Source organism: Octodon degus, unplaced genomic scaffold, assembly GCF_000260255.1.
Source record: "Octodon degus isolate 3935 unplaced genomic scaffold, OctDeg1.0 scaffold00077, whole genome shotgun sequence".
Lineage (NCBI taxonomy): Eukaryota > Metazoa > Chordata > Mammalia > Rodentia > Octodontidae > Octodon > Octodon degus.
In genome coordinates this window covers 11,353,526-11,366,701 of record NW_004524653.1, presented here as the reverse complement: position 1 = coordinate 11,366,701, position 13,176 = coordinate 11,353,526, and the positions used below count along the sequence as shown (strand labels likewise).

At 44.5% G+C, this 13,176-nt stretch overlaps 1 protein-coding gene across 2 annotated transcripts in view; it reads left to right on the top strand.

Annotated features, from left to right (window-relative positions):
* Positions 1–13,176, top strand: part of Dnttip1 (deoxynucleotidyltransferase terminal interacting protein 1) — a 42,666-nt gene that overhangs the window by 17,173 nt on the left and 12,317 nt on the right. For both annotated transcript variants that reach the window (XM_004636096.2, XM_023720810.1), the window contains exons 9-11: positions 1,196–1,254; positions 1,356–1,416; positions 12,082–12,153. In XM_004636096.2, coding sequence (XP_004636153.1) covers positions 1,196–1,254; positions 1,356–1,416; positions 12,082–12,153 — 192 coding nt within the window. The remainder of the gene's footprint in view (positions 1–1,195; positions 1,255–1,355; positions 1,417–12,081; positions 12,154–13,176) is intronic.

The window sequence follows — 13,176 nt, the reverse complement described above, 5'->3', positions numbered from 1 at the left end:
AAATCAGCTAGCTTTAAGCTTTCAGGGATCATTGTGCTAAAACTACCCAAACTCTTTGTTCATCATGTGCCTCTTTTTTGTTTTAAAATGTGGATATTCTCTCTTGTAGACCTTCCTCCCTGGAAGTTCCATGGACTCCTCCATTGCAGCATGTCCAAAACTGAAATTAGAACTGTTCCTCGTAGACCTTCTTTTATATTCTTTGCCTGAATCATCTGTGCTGTATAGTTTCCTTCACCTCCTGACTTCTGGTCAAGCTGTGACTGATTCTGCCTCCTGATGTTGCAGTTCCCGTTCCCTCCCTTGCTTTCTGCGTTGTAGCTCAGGCCATTATCTTCCCTCAGTTCTGGTCATTACAGTGGCCCCTTCCTGCCTGCGGTCTTGTCCCTTCAAACCCGTTATCCACTTTGTGGGAAGAGTAAGCTATCATTAAGAACATAAGAGTAAAAAACCCCAGGAGTTTCATTTCCTGCCTAGAGGCCTTCAGTGGCTCCTACTGCCTACAGAGTAAAGAAAATGTAAACTTCTACAAGAAACCCTTTGCTCCTTTGTACAGCTCTTTCCAGCTTCCTAGTTGCTACTCCCTTATTTGAACTCCTCTCTAGGCAGCACAGACGTGCTTGTAGGCCCTGTTGCGTGCCACACCAGCTCTTGCCTGTCTTTGGACGTGCTGCCCTCTGCATGGAATGGCCTTCCCTCTGTCCTAAACTGGAGCTCACCCTTTAAGCATTAATGTGGAGATTATCTATTCAAGGAAGACTTCCTGGCTGTACCTTCCCCCTACCCCCATCTGTAACACTGCCATGTTCCACAGTGATCTAGTTGTCTGGGTCTGCATACCGGTTACTCCTGAAGAAGAGAGACTGTATCTTAACCCATTATCCCCAGCCTTTGGCAAAGAGCTTAGTATATAAGTACTCAGTTTCTTGAATGAACACTTTATTGACTAATGGGTAAGAGGTAGGCGTGGTGGCACATACCTGTAATTCCAGCACCCAGCAGGCTCAAGTAAGAGGATCACTGCAAGTTTGAGGTCAGGCTGGGCTATATAGTAAGTGCAAGGCCAGGCCAGTTCAAACTACATAGCAAGATCCTGTCTCAAAAAAAAAAAAAAAAAAAAGGATAAAAACGGGGGGACTGTTTCTGTCTTGCTATCACATTAAACCTCACCCTCACCAGTCTCTCGTTTGCACAGTGGGATCCAGCCCGGCTGAACGAAGCTACCACCTTTGTTTTGGGATCTCGAGCCAACAAGTGAGTCTCAACCTTTGGTGCTGTTTGATTGGATGTAGCACAGGGGTCCCTTCCTGGGGCTGCACCTGTTGGAATCCTTACTGCTTGTCCTTTAACCGCAGGGCCCTAGGCATGGGAGGCACTAGAGGCAGAATCTACATCAAGCACCCACACCTCTTCAAGGTAGGTGAGAGCTGGGAAGTAGGCAGGCCATTGCCTGGGAACAGGGACATCGGCAGCTGCACATTGCATTGGTCTGGGATTCAGAATATCTGGGTTCAAGTTATGACTCACCTTTTTGGGGGCAAGGGGTTTGAGACAGGGTCTTGCTCTGTAGCCCTGACGATCCTCCTGCCTCAGCCTCCTGAGTGCTGGGGTTACAGGTATGTGGCACCTCACCCAACTTCACCTTTACCCTTTAGGGTACCTTGGTACTAATGGCTGCTTTCCTTGCATGGTCACTGTACACCAGGCACAGTTTTAGGAGTCGTACTTAGATGATCTCATGGAAGTAGCCTTTAAGGCGCAGTATGTGCCCATCATCTGAGCTGCTCAGGAGCGCTAAGCCAGCCTGGGCAACATAATAGAACTCTGACTCAAGGAGAAAAGAGCAGATGGGTATTGCTACCCTTACTTTGAAAGAAGTTTTTCAAAAGTTTGGGGTGAGGGAGAGGCTAAGTCTTACCTAAAGTTAGTCAGCTAGTGAGTCAGGGTTAAAACTCAGGTCTCAGCTAGGCATGGTGGTAGCCCTGTCCTGTAATCCCAACACTCGAGAGGCTGACGCAGGAGGATCGTGGCATGTTCAATACCAGCCTAGGATACCAAGTGAGCTCAAGGCAGTCTGAGCTGTATAGCAAGACCCTGTGTCAAAAAAACAAACAAAAGGGGGCCGGGGAGATGGCTCAGTGGAATAAGTGCTTCCATGGCAAGTGCAAGGGCCTGAGTTCAAACCCCGGTTCCGCAAAAAAAAAAAAAAAAATTCAGGTCTCTCCTCTCTAAGGCCTGCCCTTTTTTTTTTTAATTAATCTTATTGATACATTGTAGATATACATAACAATGACAGTCATCATGGTAGGGCTGGCCAGATAGCTCAGCAAAGTAAAGCTCCTGCTTAGGCAGGCACAGGAACTCGGTTCGATCCCCGGCGTGCCGTGCCTGCCCCACCCCAGGAGGACGCTGAGACAGCGATTGAATCCCAGCTCTTGGGAGGCTGAAAACAGGAGAATCACTGCAAGTCCAGTCTGTGTAGTGAGACCCTGTAAACCCTGTACTAAATAAGTTTTTTTAAAAAAAGGAAAACATTCATCATGAGGAATCTGTATATGATACAACTTGATTCTTTTTCCCCCCACTCCCCTACTGTCTTTTCAGCCTCTCTTCTCATCCTTACTTACAAAAACTTTTTCTTCCACTTTTTGCTTTTTTCATCATTTTTTTTCTTTTCCCCCTACTCCTTTCTTTGTTGCCCTTCCCACTGGAACATTTTCTTCCCATTTCACCATATCTGTTACACATTCTGGTCTTATTTACACTTCTCGGTTTCTCATACCAGAAAAACGGTGTACAGTAGTCTCTTGCTATTTCTCAGTTCAACTTTCACAGACTCACTTCTGCAGGTTTTCAGAAAATATTAATCTAAATTATTTATCACGGATTTTTCACTATGTCATAGGATATTTTGCAGTACTGTACAGTATACATGTTATTGAAATTACATACGTTGGGGCTGGGGAGATGGCTCAGTAGAATAAGCATTTGCCTGGCAAGTGCAAGGGCCTGAGTTCAATCCCCAGTTCTGCCAAAAAATAAAAAATAAAATAAAATTACATACATTTACAAGTTTAGAAGATGGCTAACATTAGAAATGTTTTTTAAAGTGTGGGAAAGGTTTATGAGAATGGGAAGAGTTATAAAGTGTTAAAATATGTATAAATACTAAAATAAGTACAGCATCGCTACTTCACTGATTTTCACTGATCTCGGGGGTATCTGGAATGTAACCTCAATGAGTGAGGGACCACTGTATTTACATTTTGCGTCTGACTTAAGAGCATGGTCTCAGTGTGCATCAATTTAGGTAGAAATATGTCAAGCTTATCCTTCTTTATGGCAGAGTACTCCATTGTTTTTGGGGGGACTTTTTGTTTGTTTGTTTGTTTGTTTGGTTGGTTGGTTGGTTGGTTGGTTGGTTGGTTGGTTGGTTGGTTTTGGGGGTTTTTTGTCAGAACCAGGGATTGAACTCAGGCCCCTGTGCTTGCCAGGCAAGCGCTTATTCCAGAGCCATCTCCTGGCCCCCAGAGTACTCCATTATGTAAGAAAATCAACTCCTTTATCCCTCATTGGTTGATGTAAAGCCTGAGCTCTAACCCTCACCTCATTCATTCAGTTGTCTGTGGCATAAAATGATTAGAACAGCGGGGGGCGTACAGTCGCTCTGGTGGTCCTCCTCTCTGGAGAGTATCTTGCACTGGCTCCACTGCTTGAGAAACAGCGAAGGAAATTTGAAATTAATTCACCCCCCTTGCATTTGTGTTTCATGTCACAAAGGCATCTATGATGCCTTAGAGGAAAGTATCACTGCATGTGCGTCCCCAACATGCTATGCTCCTGTGTGCGAGGCTTGTGCCCTCTGCCCTTTTGGGAACCCAGAGTCAGGCTGTCTGCACGCTCCGTGCACTCGAAAAAAAAGTCTGCTGGCATGTCCTTCTCAGCCTTACTTGTAGGACTCCCAGCGCCTGGAGAGTTTGGCCGCTTGCTACTTCACTGTCCTTCCTTAGTGTCTTGGCCCCTACTGTTCCCTTTATCTGGCTGGCCTTTCTCCCCCATCTTTATCTGCCTGACTATTCCTTAAGATCCAGGGCTGGTGAGATGGCTCAGTGGTCTAAAGCACCTACTTAGAACAAGCTTAGCAAAGCACAGGGACTGCGGTTCGATCCCCCAGCACCACATGCCAGCCAGCCCCGCCCCCTGGTGGGCTGAGCTGGCCACACACACAATAAATAAATAAATAAATAAATAAATGTTAAAAGATCCGCCTCCCTGGGGAAGAGGGGTAAAAAGGAGGCAAGGGCAATGGGAAAAAGAAGAGCGGAATAAGTCCTGTGCAGACACAAATTCTCTATGATAAGTGTTCCTGTTATATGTCTCTAAAATGTGCCAATAGAATAAAAGTAGAAAGATTCACCCCTCTGAAGGGCACAATGGCACATACCTGTAATCTTGTCTCCCCTAGAGGCTGAGGCAGGAGGTTTGCAAATTCCAAGCTAGCTTGGGCAGACAAGACCCTGTCTAAAAATAAAAACAAATTAAAAGCACTGAGCATGTAATTCAGTGACAGAACACCCTTGGGCTCAGTGTTCTGCACCAAAAAAAAAGTATAATCTTTGTCCTGGTTCCATACCTTACTAGCTCAGCTGTGTGAGCTGTGTGGCCTTAATCAAATAGCTCCATATTTCTGAGTCTGTTTTGTCCTATATATAAAATAAGAATGAGAATAAATGTCGTAGGGTCCATTTAAAAAAGAATACAGTAGAGGCTGGGCATGGAGTGCAAGCCTTTAATACCAGCACTTGGGAGGCTCAGGCAGGAGGATTGGGGCAAGTCTTGGTTTAGCCAGGCTATATAGTGAGTTCAAAGCTCACCTGGATTGCAGTAGCAAGACCCTGTCTGAAAAAATAAAAAAGAGGAATGCAGTAAAGCACCCAGCACAATGGCGGCACACAGTAGGGGCTCAGTAAACTCCCACCATTCTCAGTTTTACCAGTGGGGATTACCTCACATTGTATTCTTTGCAGCCTGGTAAATGGAGGGAAAGTTTTTGTTTTACTTCATAGTTCTATATTGTGATTATAATCACCTTTTCAGCCATTTAGAATCTATATTTGTTCTATAAATTGAACAAATTTTTTTTAGATAGGGTCTTAACTAAATTGCCCAGGTTGGGCTAGAATTTGTTTTCCTCTGGCCTCAGCCTCCCAGAGTGCTAAGATTATAGTTTTGTGCCACCAAGCCCAGTTTAACTTTTTAACTCTAGAAATTATTTTGTATACACTTCTTTATCAGTAATGTAAATATTAATTGCTAATGAAAATTAGAACTTTTCTGGGCTCTTCTGACAAGCGTTTTGTTTCAATCGTAGTTTTCCCTTCAGTGATGCCATCTTGACATCTTTGGGTTTTTTTGTTTTTGTTTTTAATGTATTTAGTACAGGGTCTGTAGGGTCTCCTACACAGATCGGACTCGTAGTGACCTCCTGTTTTCAGCCTCCTGAGCGCTGGGATTATAGGCGTGCACCACCCGGATCAGTCTCAGCAGACCCCGGAGGCAGAGCACAGCACACTGGAGACAGAACCCTGGTCTAGGCAGGCGCTTTAACCGGTTAAGCTATCTGGCTGGCCCTACCTTGCCATCTTTGAAATTTCCTCACTGCTCTCACCACATCTGTGTAACTTTTTTTTTTTTTTTTTTTTTTCTTTTTTTTTTTTTTTTTCAGACAGGGTCTCGCTATGCAGTCTGGGTGGCCTTGAACTTGTGGTGATTCCCCCCGCTCCTCCTCCCAAGTGCTGGGATTACAAATGTGTACCAGAGAGGCTCACATCTGTAATCCTGACTCCAAAGCTAATGTTCTTGTTCTTTTGTACTAAATCCTCAGATTTTAAAACTAGCTTCAAGTTAAGATTATTTTTCCACTGCCCAGTGGGAGATGAAAATTTTTCAGAGATCTGAACTGTATAAAAATAACCTTTCCTGGGGCTGGTGAGATGGCTCAGTGGTCTAAAGCACCTACTTAGAACAAGCTAAGCTAAACAAAAGCACAGGGACCGCGGTTCAATCCCCCAGCACCACATGTCAGCCAGCCCCGCCCCCGGTGGGCTGAGCTGGCCACACACACACACACAATAAATAAATAAATAAATAAATAAATAAATAAATAAATAAATTTTTTAAAAAAGAAAAATAACCTTTCCTTAGCTTACTGATCACAAACCTGAAAATGTAGTCCTAAGAAAGGTGGCCTGGGGCTGGGGAGATAGCTCGGGGTCTAAGCACCTACCTGGAAAGTGCAAAGACCTGAGTTTGATCCCCAGTACTGCATGCGATGCTAGCTCTAGAACCAGGTGCTGGGTAGGCTGAGACAGGCTCACTATGAGTCTGAGCTGCGTAGTAGACCCTGTATCAAAAAATAAATTTAAAAAATAAATAAATGAAAAGTGGCCTGTCTGCATTATGATTTTTTTTTTTTTTTTAATTTGGTACAGGGTCTCACTACACAGATAATACTCATAGTGATTCTCCTGTTTTCAGCCTCATGGAACCCTGGGATTACAGGCACACGCCACCACACCTAGTCTCAGCCACCATCTCAGGGCACTCCAGGAGGGGGCCGGCATGGCTCACCAGGGATCAAACCCTGGCCGCTGTGCTCTGCCTAAGCAAGCGCTTTAGTCTGCTGAGCTCTGGCCAGCCCATGATTTTCTTTTTTTTAAAGAAGTCAATCTGTGCTTCAAGTTCAAGCCCAGCTTGGGGACTACAAAATTGAACACAAGGCCAGCCCAAATGGCATAGCGAGACCCTGTCTCAAAAAGAATTTTTTTAAATAAAAATACATAAAGCAGGCAATCTGAAGAGAGTTGAGATTTGATCCCCAAAAATCAGCACAATGAAAGTGATGAATAATGAGCTCTGGAATTCAAACCTCTGGGCCAGCCTAGAAGCACACACTTGTAATCCCAGCGCTTGGGGGCTGAGGCAGGAGGATAGCTGCACATTCCAGGCCAACCTGGGCTCCATGGTGAATTCAAGGCCAACCTGGGCTATGTTGCAAGACCCTGTCTCAAAAAGAACTTTTTTCAAACTGCCAAACTGGGCCTGGTGAGGCACACCTGTAATGCCAGCACCTGGAAGGCTACGTAGTGAGCCCAAGGCCAACATAGCAAGACCCTGCCTCACCAAACAGCAACTCCTCCCAGGGAAAAAAAAAAAATTTTAATTGCCAGATGTTTTGAAGAGATGGGATGCCAGTTTTCAGTTCCATTTTGAACATCAAAAGAATTGTTTTGAAGAATTAAAAAGAGACTGAAAGAGCAGAAAAAGTAAAAAGAATACCTGAGTCATTGAATGACACCTAATAAACTTCCGTCCCACCTCACTCCATTCCCAGTTTTTGTTTTTTTTTTTTTTTTTTTTTTTTGGCAGAACCGGGGATTGAACTCAGACCCTTGCGCTTGCCAGGGAAGTGCTTATTCCACTGAGCCATCTCCCCGGCTCCCCATTCCCAGTTCTTTTGAAATATAATTCTCAGCAGTTCCCTGGCATCTAAGAGAAAGCAGGGTTTCTCTCCAGGCTTCATTGGAATTCTGTCTTTGACAGCATGGCTCTTCGACTTTCTTGAATTGTGCTCTCATTTTCACTTTGAAGTGACTCACTGCTGCCCTGTGCAGTGACTTCAGGTTTAACATAGTCTCTCTCTTTTTTTTTTTTTTCCTCCTGTACCTCAGATTGTAGATCCTTTGCCAGTGTCAGCCATGAGGATGAGTCATGACCATTGCTTGGCCAATGTACTCTCTGAAATCCTGAGAGAATGTTTTTTCTCCATGTCATAGTCTCTTTCTCACTGGAAGGTTTTTCCTCCTGATTGGACAGGATAACAGTGGCTTCACCTAGGGGTCCCTGGACAGCCATGGCCTAGAGTAGAGTAGCAGACCCTCGCTCTGGGTGAATTGAGAAATATAAAGCCATTCCTAGCTGGGCATGGTGTTGTACACCTGTAATCCCAGCACTGAGGAAGATAGATTATAAATGCAAGCCTAGTCAGGGTAGTTTAGGAATTTCAGCAAGACTCTGTGTGTGTGTGTGTCTTTGTGTCTTTGAGACAAGGTCTCACTGTGCAGCTCAGGCTAGACTTGAGCTCATTTTGTAGCCCAGACTGGTCTCAAACTCACAATAATCCTCCTGCCTCAGCCTCCTAAGTCCTGCTGAGATTACAGGCATGCACTAGCACCAGCTAATACCCTCTCAAACTTTCAAAAAATGTTTAAAAGGGCTGGGGTGTGACTGAGTGCAAAGACCTAGGGTTTAATACACAGTACCACAGAAAGAAAAACTAAAACCAGGGGCTGGAGAAATGGCTCAGTAGAATAAATGTTTGCCTGGCAAGCGCAAAAGCCTGAGTTCAATCCCCAGTTCCGCAAAAAAAAAAAAAAAAACCCTAAATCCATATTGTCCATACGAATATATGTATATTACACCAACATTATGCTCTCAGATTACAGGCATGCACTGTCATGCCTGGCTTACTCTGTCCTTGTAAGGACTCAATACAGAAGAGGTAACAGAGAAGGAAGCGTAGCGTGCCCCCTTCACTCCTTCTGTGTGCCTGGGGAGCCTGCGTCTGTGTCTGTCCTTGTCACACAAACCTCCTTGCCTTTATAAAGTTTGTATACCATGCTGAGCCTGTAAACTATGAGAGTAAGTCTGTATCCTGTTTTTGTCTGAAAGTTGTAGGGCTTTTATTTGATTCGGCTTGATTTTGTTTGGTTATATTTTGCTTTGCTTTTTTTGGAAACAGCTTCACTTTGTAGTGTAAGCTGGTCTGTTTTGTATTTTATTTTGGGATGGTTTTGTGTTTGTTTTTTGTTTTGTTTTTTTATTACACACTTTTGCTGTGTCGTTCAGGCTGATCTCAATCATGGTGATCCTTCTGCTTCAGCCTCCTACATGCTAGGGTTACAGGGGTCTACCAGACACCTGGCGCCTGGCTGTCTTGGTTTATTTGGAGTTTTTTTATTTGTTTTTTTTAAACAAGGACTTCCAATATAGTACATGCCAGCCTTGAAGTCACTATCTACAGCAGGCTGGCCTTCAGTTTATAACCTTCCTACCTTAGCCTCCTGAGTACTGATAAGCCCAGCTCTTAAAACTCAAGCGGGGGGGGCCTGGGGAGATGGCTCAGTGGTCTAAAGCACCTACTTAGAATAAGCTAAGCAAAGCACAAGGACTGCGGTTCAATCCCCCAGCACCACATGCCAGCCAGCCCCGCCCCCTGGTGGGCTGAGCTGGCCACACACAATAAATAAATAAATAAATAAATAAATAAATAAATAAATAAATAAAATAAAACTCAAGAGGGTGACACATGCCTGTAATTTCAGCACTCAGGAGGCTGAGGCAGGAGGATCACTGTGAGTTCAAGGCCAGCCGAAAACCCAGTGTCAAAAACACACCAAGAGGTTAATGGTCTTAAAGGTTTTTTAAAAAAAAAGAAAAAGAAAGAAATGAAAACAAATCTGTGGCAAGCAAGGCCTAAAGTATTTATTGACTGGCCCTTTACAGAGAGTCTGCTGTCAAGTGTAAATCTCTAGTGAGTCACATCTTAGTGGAAAGACGTCCCCACATTTTAACAACTGTATGAAATTTACATACATTTACTTAATCATTCTTTATTGATGGGTATTTTCTTGCAGACTTTTTTTGGATTTTTTTGTTTTTTGTTTTGTATTTTAGAGAAGGGTCTACAGGTTTTTCAGGGTTTTACTACTAGATCAGACTCATAGTGATTCTCCTGTTTACAGCCTCCCAAGTGCTAGGATTACAGGCGCACTCCACCAGGCCCAGTCTCAATCAGTGTTTCATTGTGCCCCAGGGGCAGGGCCGGCTTGGCAAGCCTGGCAGGCCTAGGAATCAAACCCCCGACCCCTGTGCCTGCTTGCAGGTGCCTTAACCCACTGAGCTATTTGGCTCTTATCAGTAATGCTACACCAGCTTCTTCGTGTATATGCATGGGTGATTATGAAGGGCAAATTCTTTGAAATGGCATTGCTGGTTCAAAGAACACATTTTTAAGTTCTGACTAATGCTCATATACTTGAGAAGTGAGAAATAATTACTTAAACTCAAAGGAAAGCAACCATGAGAGGGCCCGGAGATGGCTCAGCAGAATAAGTGCTTCCCTGGCAAGTGCGAGGGCCCCAGTTCAATCCCCAATTCCACCAAACAACAACAACAAAAAAAGCCACCATGAACAGTAGTCCAAATTTCATATATTCTGCGTGTTTTGTAAAATCTACTTTTTGCACACTTACTGTGTATCAAATACTGTATTTAGCACTTTTTATGCACTGCGTTACTTGGGAGGGGGTTAAGACAGGGTCTCATCTTGTAGCCTAGACCGGCCTCAAATACACGGTGGTCCTCCTGCCTCAGCCTCCCAAGGACTGAGATTATAGGCATGCACCACCAGTTCTTCACTTACTATTAACAGCTTTAAACTGGGATGATGGCACACCACTGTAATTCCAGTACTCAAGAAGGCAAAACAGATTGCCACAAATTAAAGGTTAGCCTGGGCTTTATAGCAAGACCCTGTCTCAAAACCAAACAAAAAATCCGATAGGACAAACGTTAATACTTGGCATTTTACAGCCAGGCAGTACATACTTGTATTCCCAGCATTCTGAGAGGCTGAGGCTGGAGGATCACAAGTCTGAGTCCAGGCTAGGCAACTTAGTGACTTAACAAGACCTTCTCTTTTTTTTTTTTTTAAGTTGGTTTTTTGTTGTTGTTGTTGTCTTTTGGTTTTGTTTTGTTTTGTTTTTTGTGGAACCGGGGATTGAACTCAGACCCCTGTGCTTCCCAGGCAAGCGCTTATTCTACTGAGCCATCTCCCCAGCCCCAAGACCTTGTCTTAAAAAATAAAATATAAAAAAAGCCAGGCATGGTGGCCCACACCTGTAATCCCAGCACTCAGGAGGCTGAGGCAGGAAGATCATTTCAAGTTTTAGACCAGCCTGGGCTACGAAGTGAGCTTAAGGCCATCCTGCACTGCATAGCGAGATGAGACTTTGTACCAAAAAGACAAAAAATAAAAATTAAATAAAAGGTAAAAATAGCGGGGGGTGTGGCTCATTGCAAAAATCCTGGATTCAGTTCACAGTACAAAAAAAAAAAAAAGACAAAACTTGCCATTTTCCAAATGGAAAAAAAACTCAGGGAAATTATGTTCAAGGTTTACATAATTTAAAAACTGGCATAAGGTCCAGGGAGATAGATCAGCAGAATAAGCGCTTGCCTCGCACGTGCAAGGTCCTGAGTTCAATCTCTTATACCGCAAAAAATAAATAAAAATAGAAACTGGCATAAACCTGTATTTAGCCCTTATTTGCCTGCAGGCATGGTGGCGCACACCTGTAATCGCAGCACTCAGGGCTGAGGCAGGAGGCTCACTGCTGGTTTGAGGCCAGCCTGGGCTCCATAGTGAGCTCAAGGATAGCCGAAACTACACAGTGAGGAGGAAAAAGAAAAATCCTTTTTGTCTAACTGCAAAACCACTCTGTCCCAGGAAATGAACTATCTAGATTTTTATTACAGAAAATATGTTCACCATAGTACTTATAGGTGTTACAAGCCACCTCATACCATTTTTTTTAAAGAGGAGCGCTTTCCTGGCATGGTGGCACAGGCCCGTAATCCCAGCACATGGGAGCTTGAGGCAGGAGGATCACTTGCGTTTGAGGCCAGTTTGAGCTGCACTGCGAGTGTAAGGCCAACCTGAGCTGCATGGGGAGGCTCTATCTCAAAAAATTAAGAGGACGCTCATTTAGTCACCTGTCCCGCGAGGTGCCAGAGGTGCTACACTGGGAAAGGATGTGGAAGGGGTTAGAAATGTACCAAATCTCTAGGAAATAGCTCACAACTCCTGAGCCCCTCAGCTTGGCCCAGGTGCCATGGTTGGCGTGTCTTCTGCCGCTGCCAGGCTGGGACGAGGCCTCGTTAGTAAGACTGCTTAAGGGGTGAGAGAAGGGCCTTCACATCAGGCTAATGATTCCCACTGTGTGACTTCGTCCCTCACAGTATGCAGCTGACCCGCAGGACAAGCACTGGCTGGCCGAGAATCACCACATGCGGGCAACAGGGGGGAAGATGGTAAGCGTCATGTTCAGTACCACTGCCAAGGACCCACCCTGCCCAGGCTCGTTGGTGCCCACTTGCCTCCAAATCTGGAGGCTCCCTCATTCCAGTGAATGTGGAAAGGGAGACTTAGCCCATTCCTTTTGACCCCTGACCCCTGGCTCTAAGGCTCCATCCCTCCCCTTGTCCTCCTGTCCCATTTCTCCAAGACTACATGTCTGCATAGGGATGGTGATTACAGTATTTTCTTTCACATGTCCCATGAATAGATTTAATTCCTTGATCTTGACACTCTTTCTCCAAACACAATGATAGAATCTGTTCTCAACATAGTTCTCCAGGCAGTGCTCCTTGTCAACAGGTGTCAGCACTGCAGGGCAACTTGCACCGTGCCTGACACCCTCCTTCAGACACTCCTCCCCTTCAGGAGTCCTCGGCTTGAGTCAAGCACCAACCTTAGGAAAAAATCATTGTTGTATGTTTACTAAAACTGTTATGGACGGCTTGGCCATAATGCAGTCTCCATCTGAGGACCTGGTCCCACGGCAGGGACCATTTCCAAAATGAATCTAATGGCCTTGCAAGCCAGTGTGTCATTTCCTTTCTAGCAGTTTCCTTTCAGCTACTTCAGTATGCCATTTCCTTTCAGCAGGGCATGGTGGTGCATGCCTCTAATCCCAGCACTTGGGAGGCTAAGATAAGAGGATTGTTGTGAGTTTGAGGCCAGTCTAGGCTACATAAGTAGATCTTGTCTCCAAAAAGCAAAACACTTTATTCCAGAAAAAAAAAAAAAATTCAGAGAGCTGAACAAAGACAACATAAAATGCAATATAACATAAATAAGAGATGTGCAGAGGAAGCAGAACCTAAAACTTAAGCCACCAGTAAGAGTAGAAAAAAAGAAAGAAGTTGATTTTTTTCCCCCCATGGTGACCTGGGAGACATCTGTAAATTAAACTCTATGCCCCTCTTCAGGATACCTGATGTGTTACATAGTTCAAAGTACTGGGGCCCGGGAGATGGCTCAGTGGAATAAGC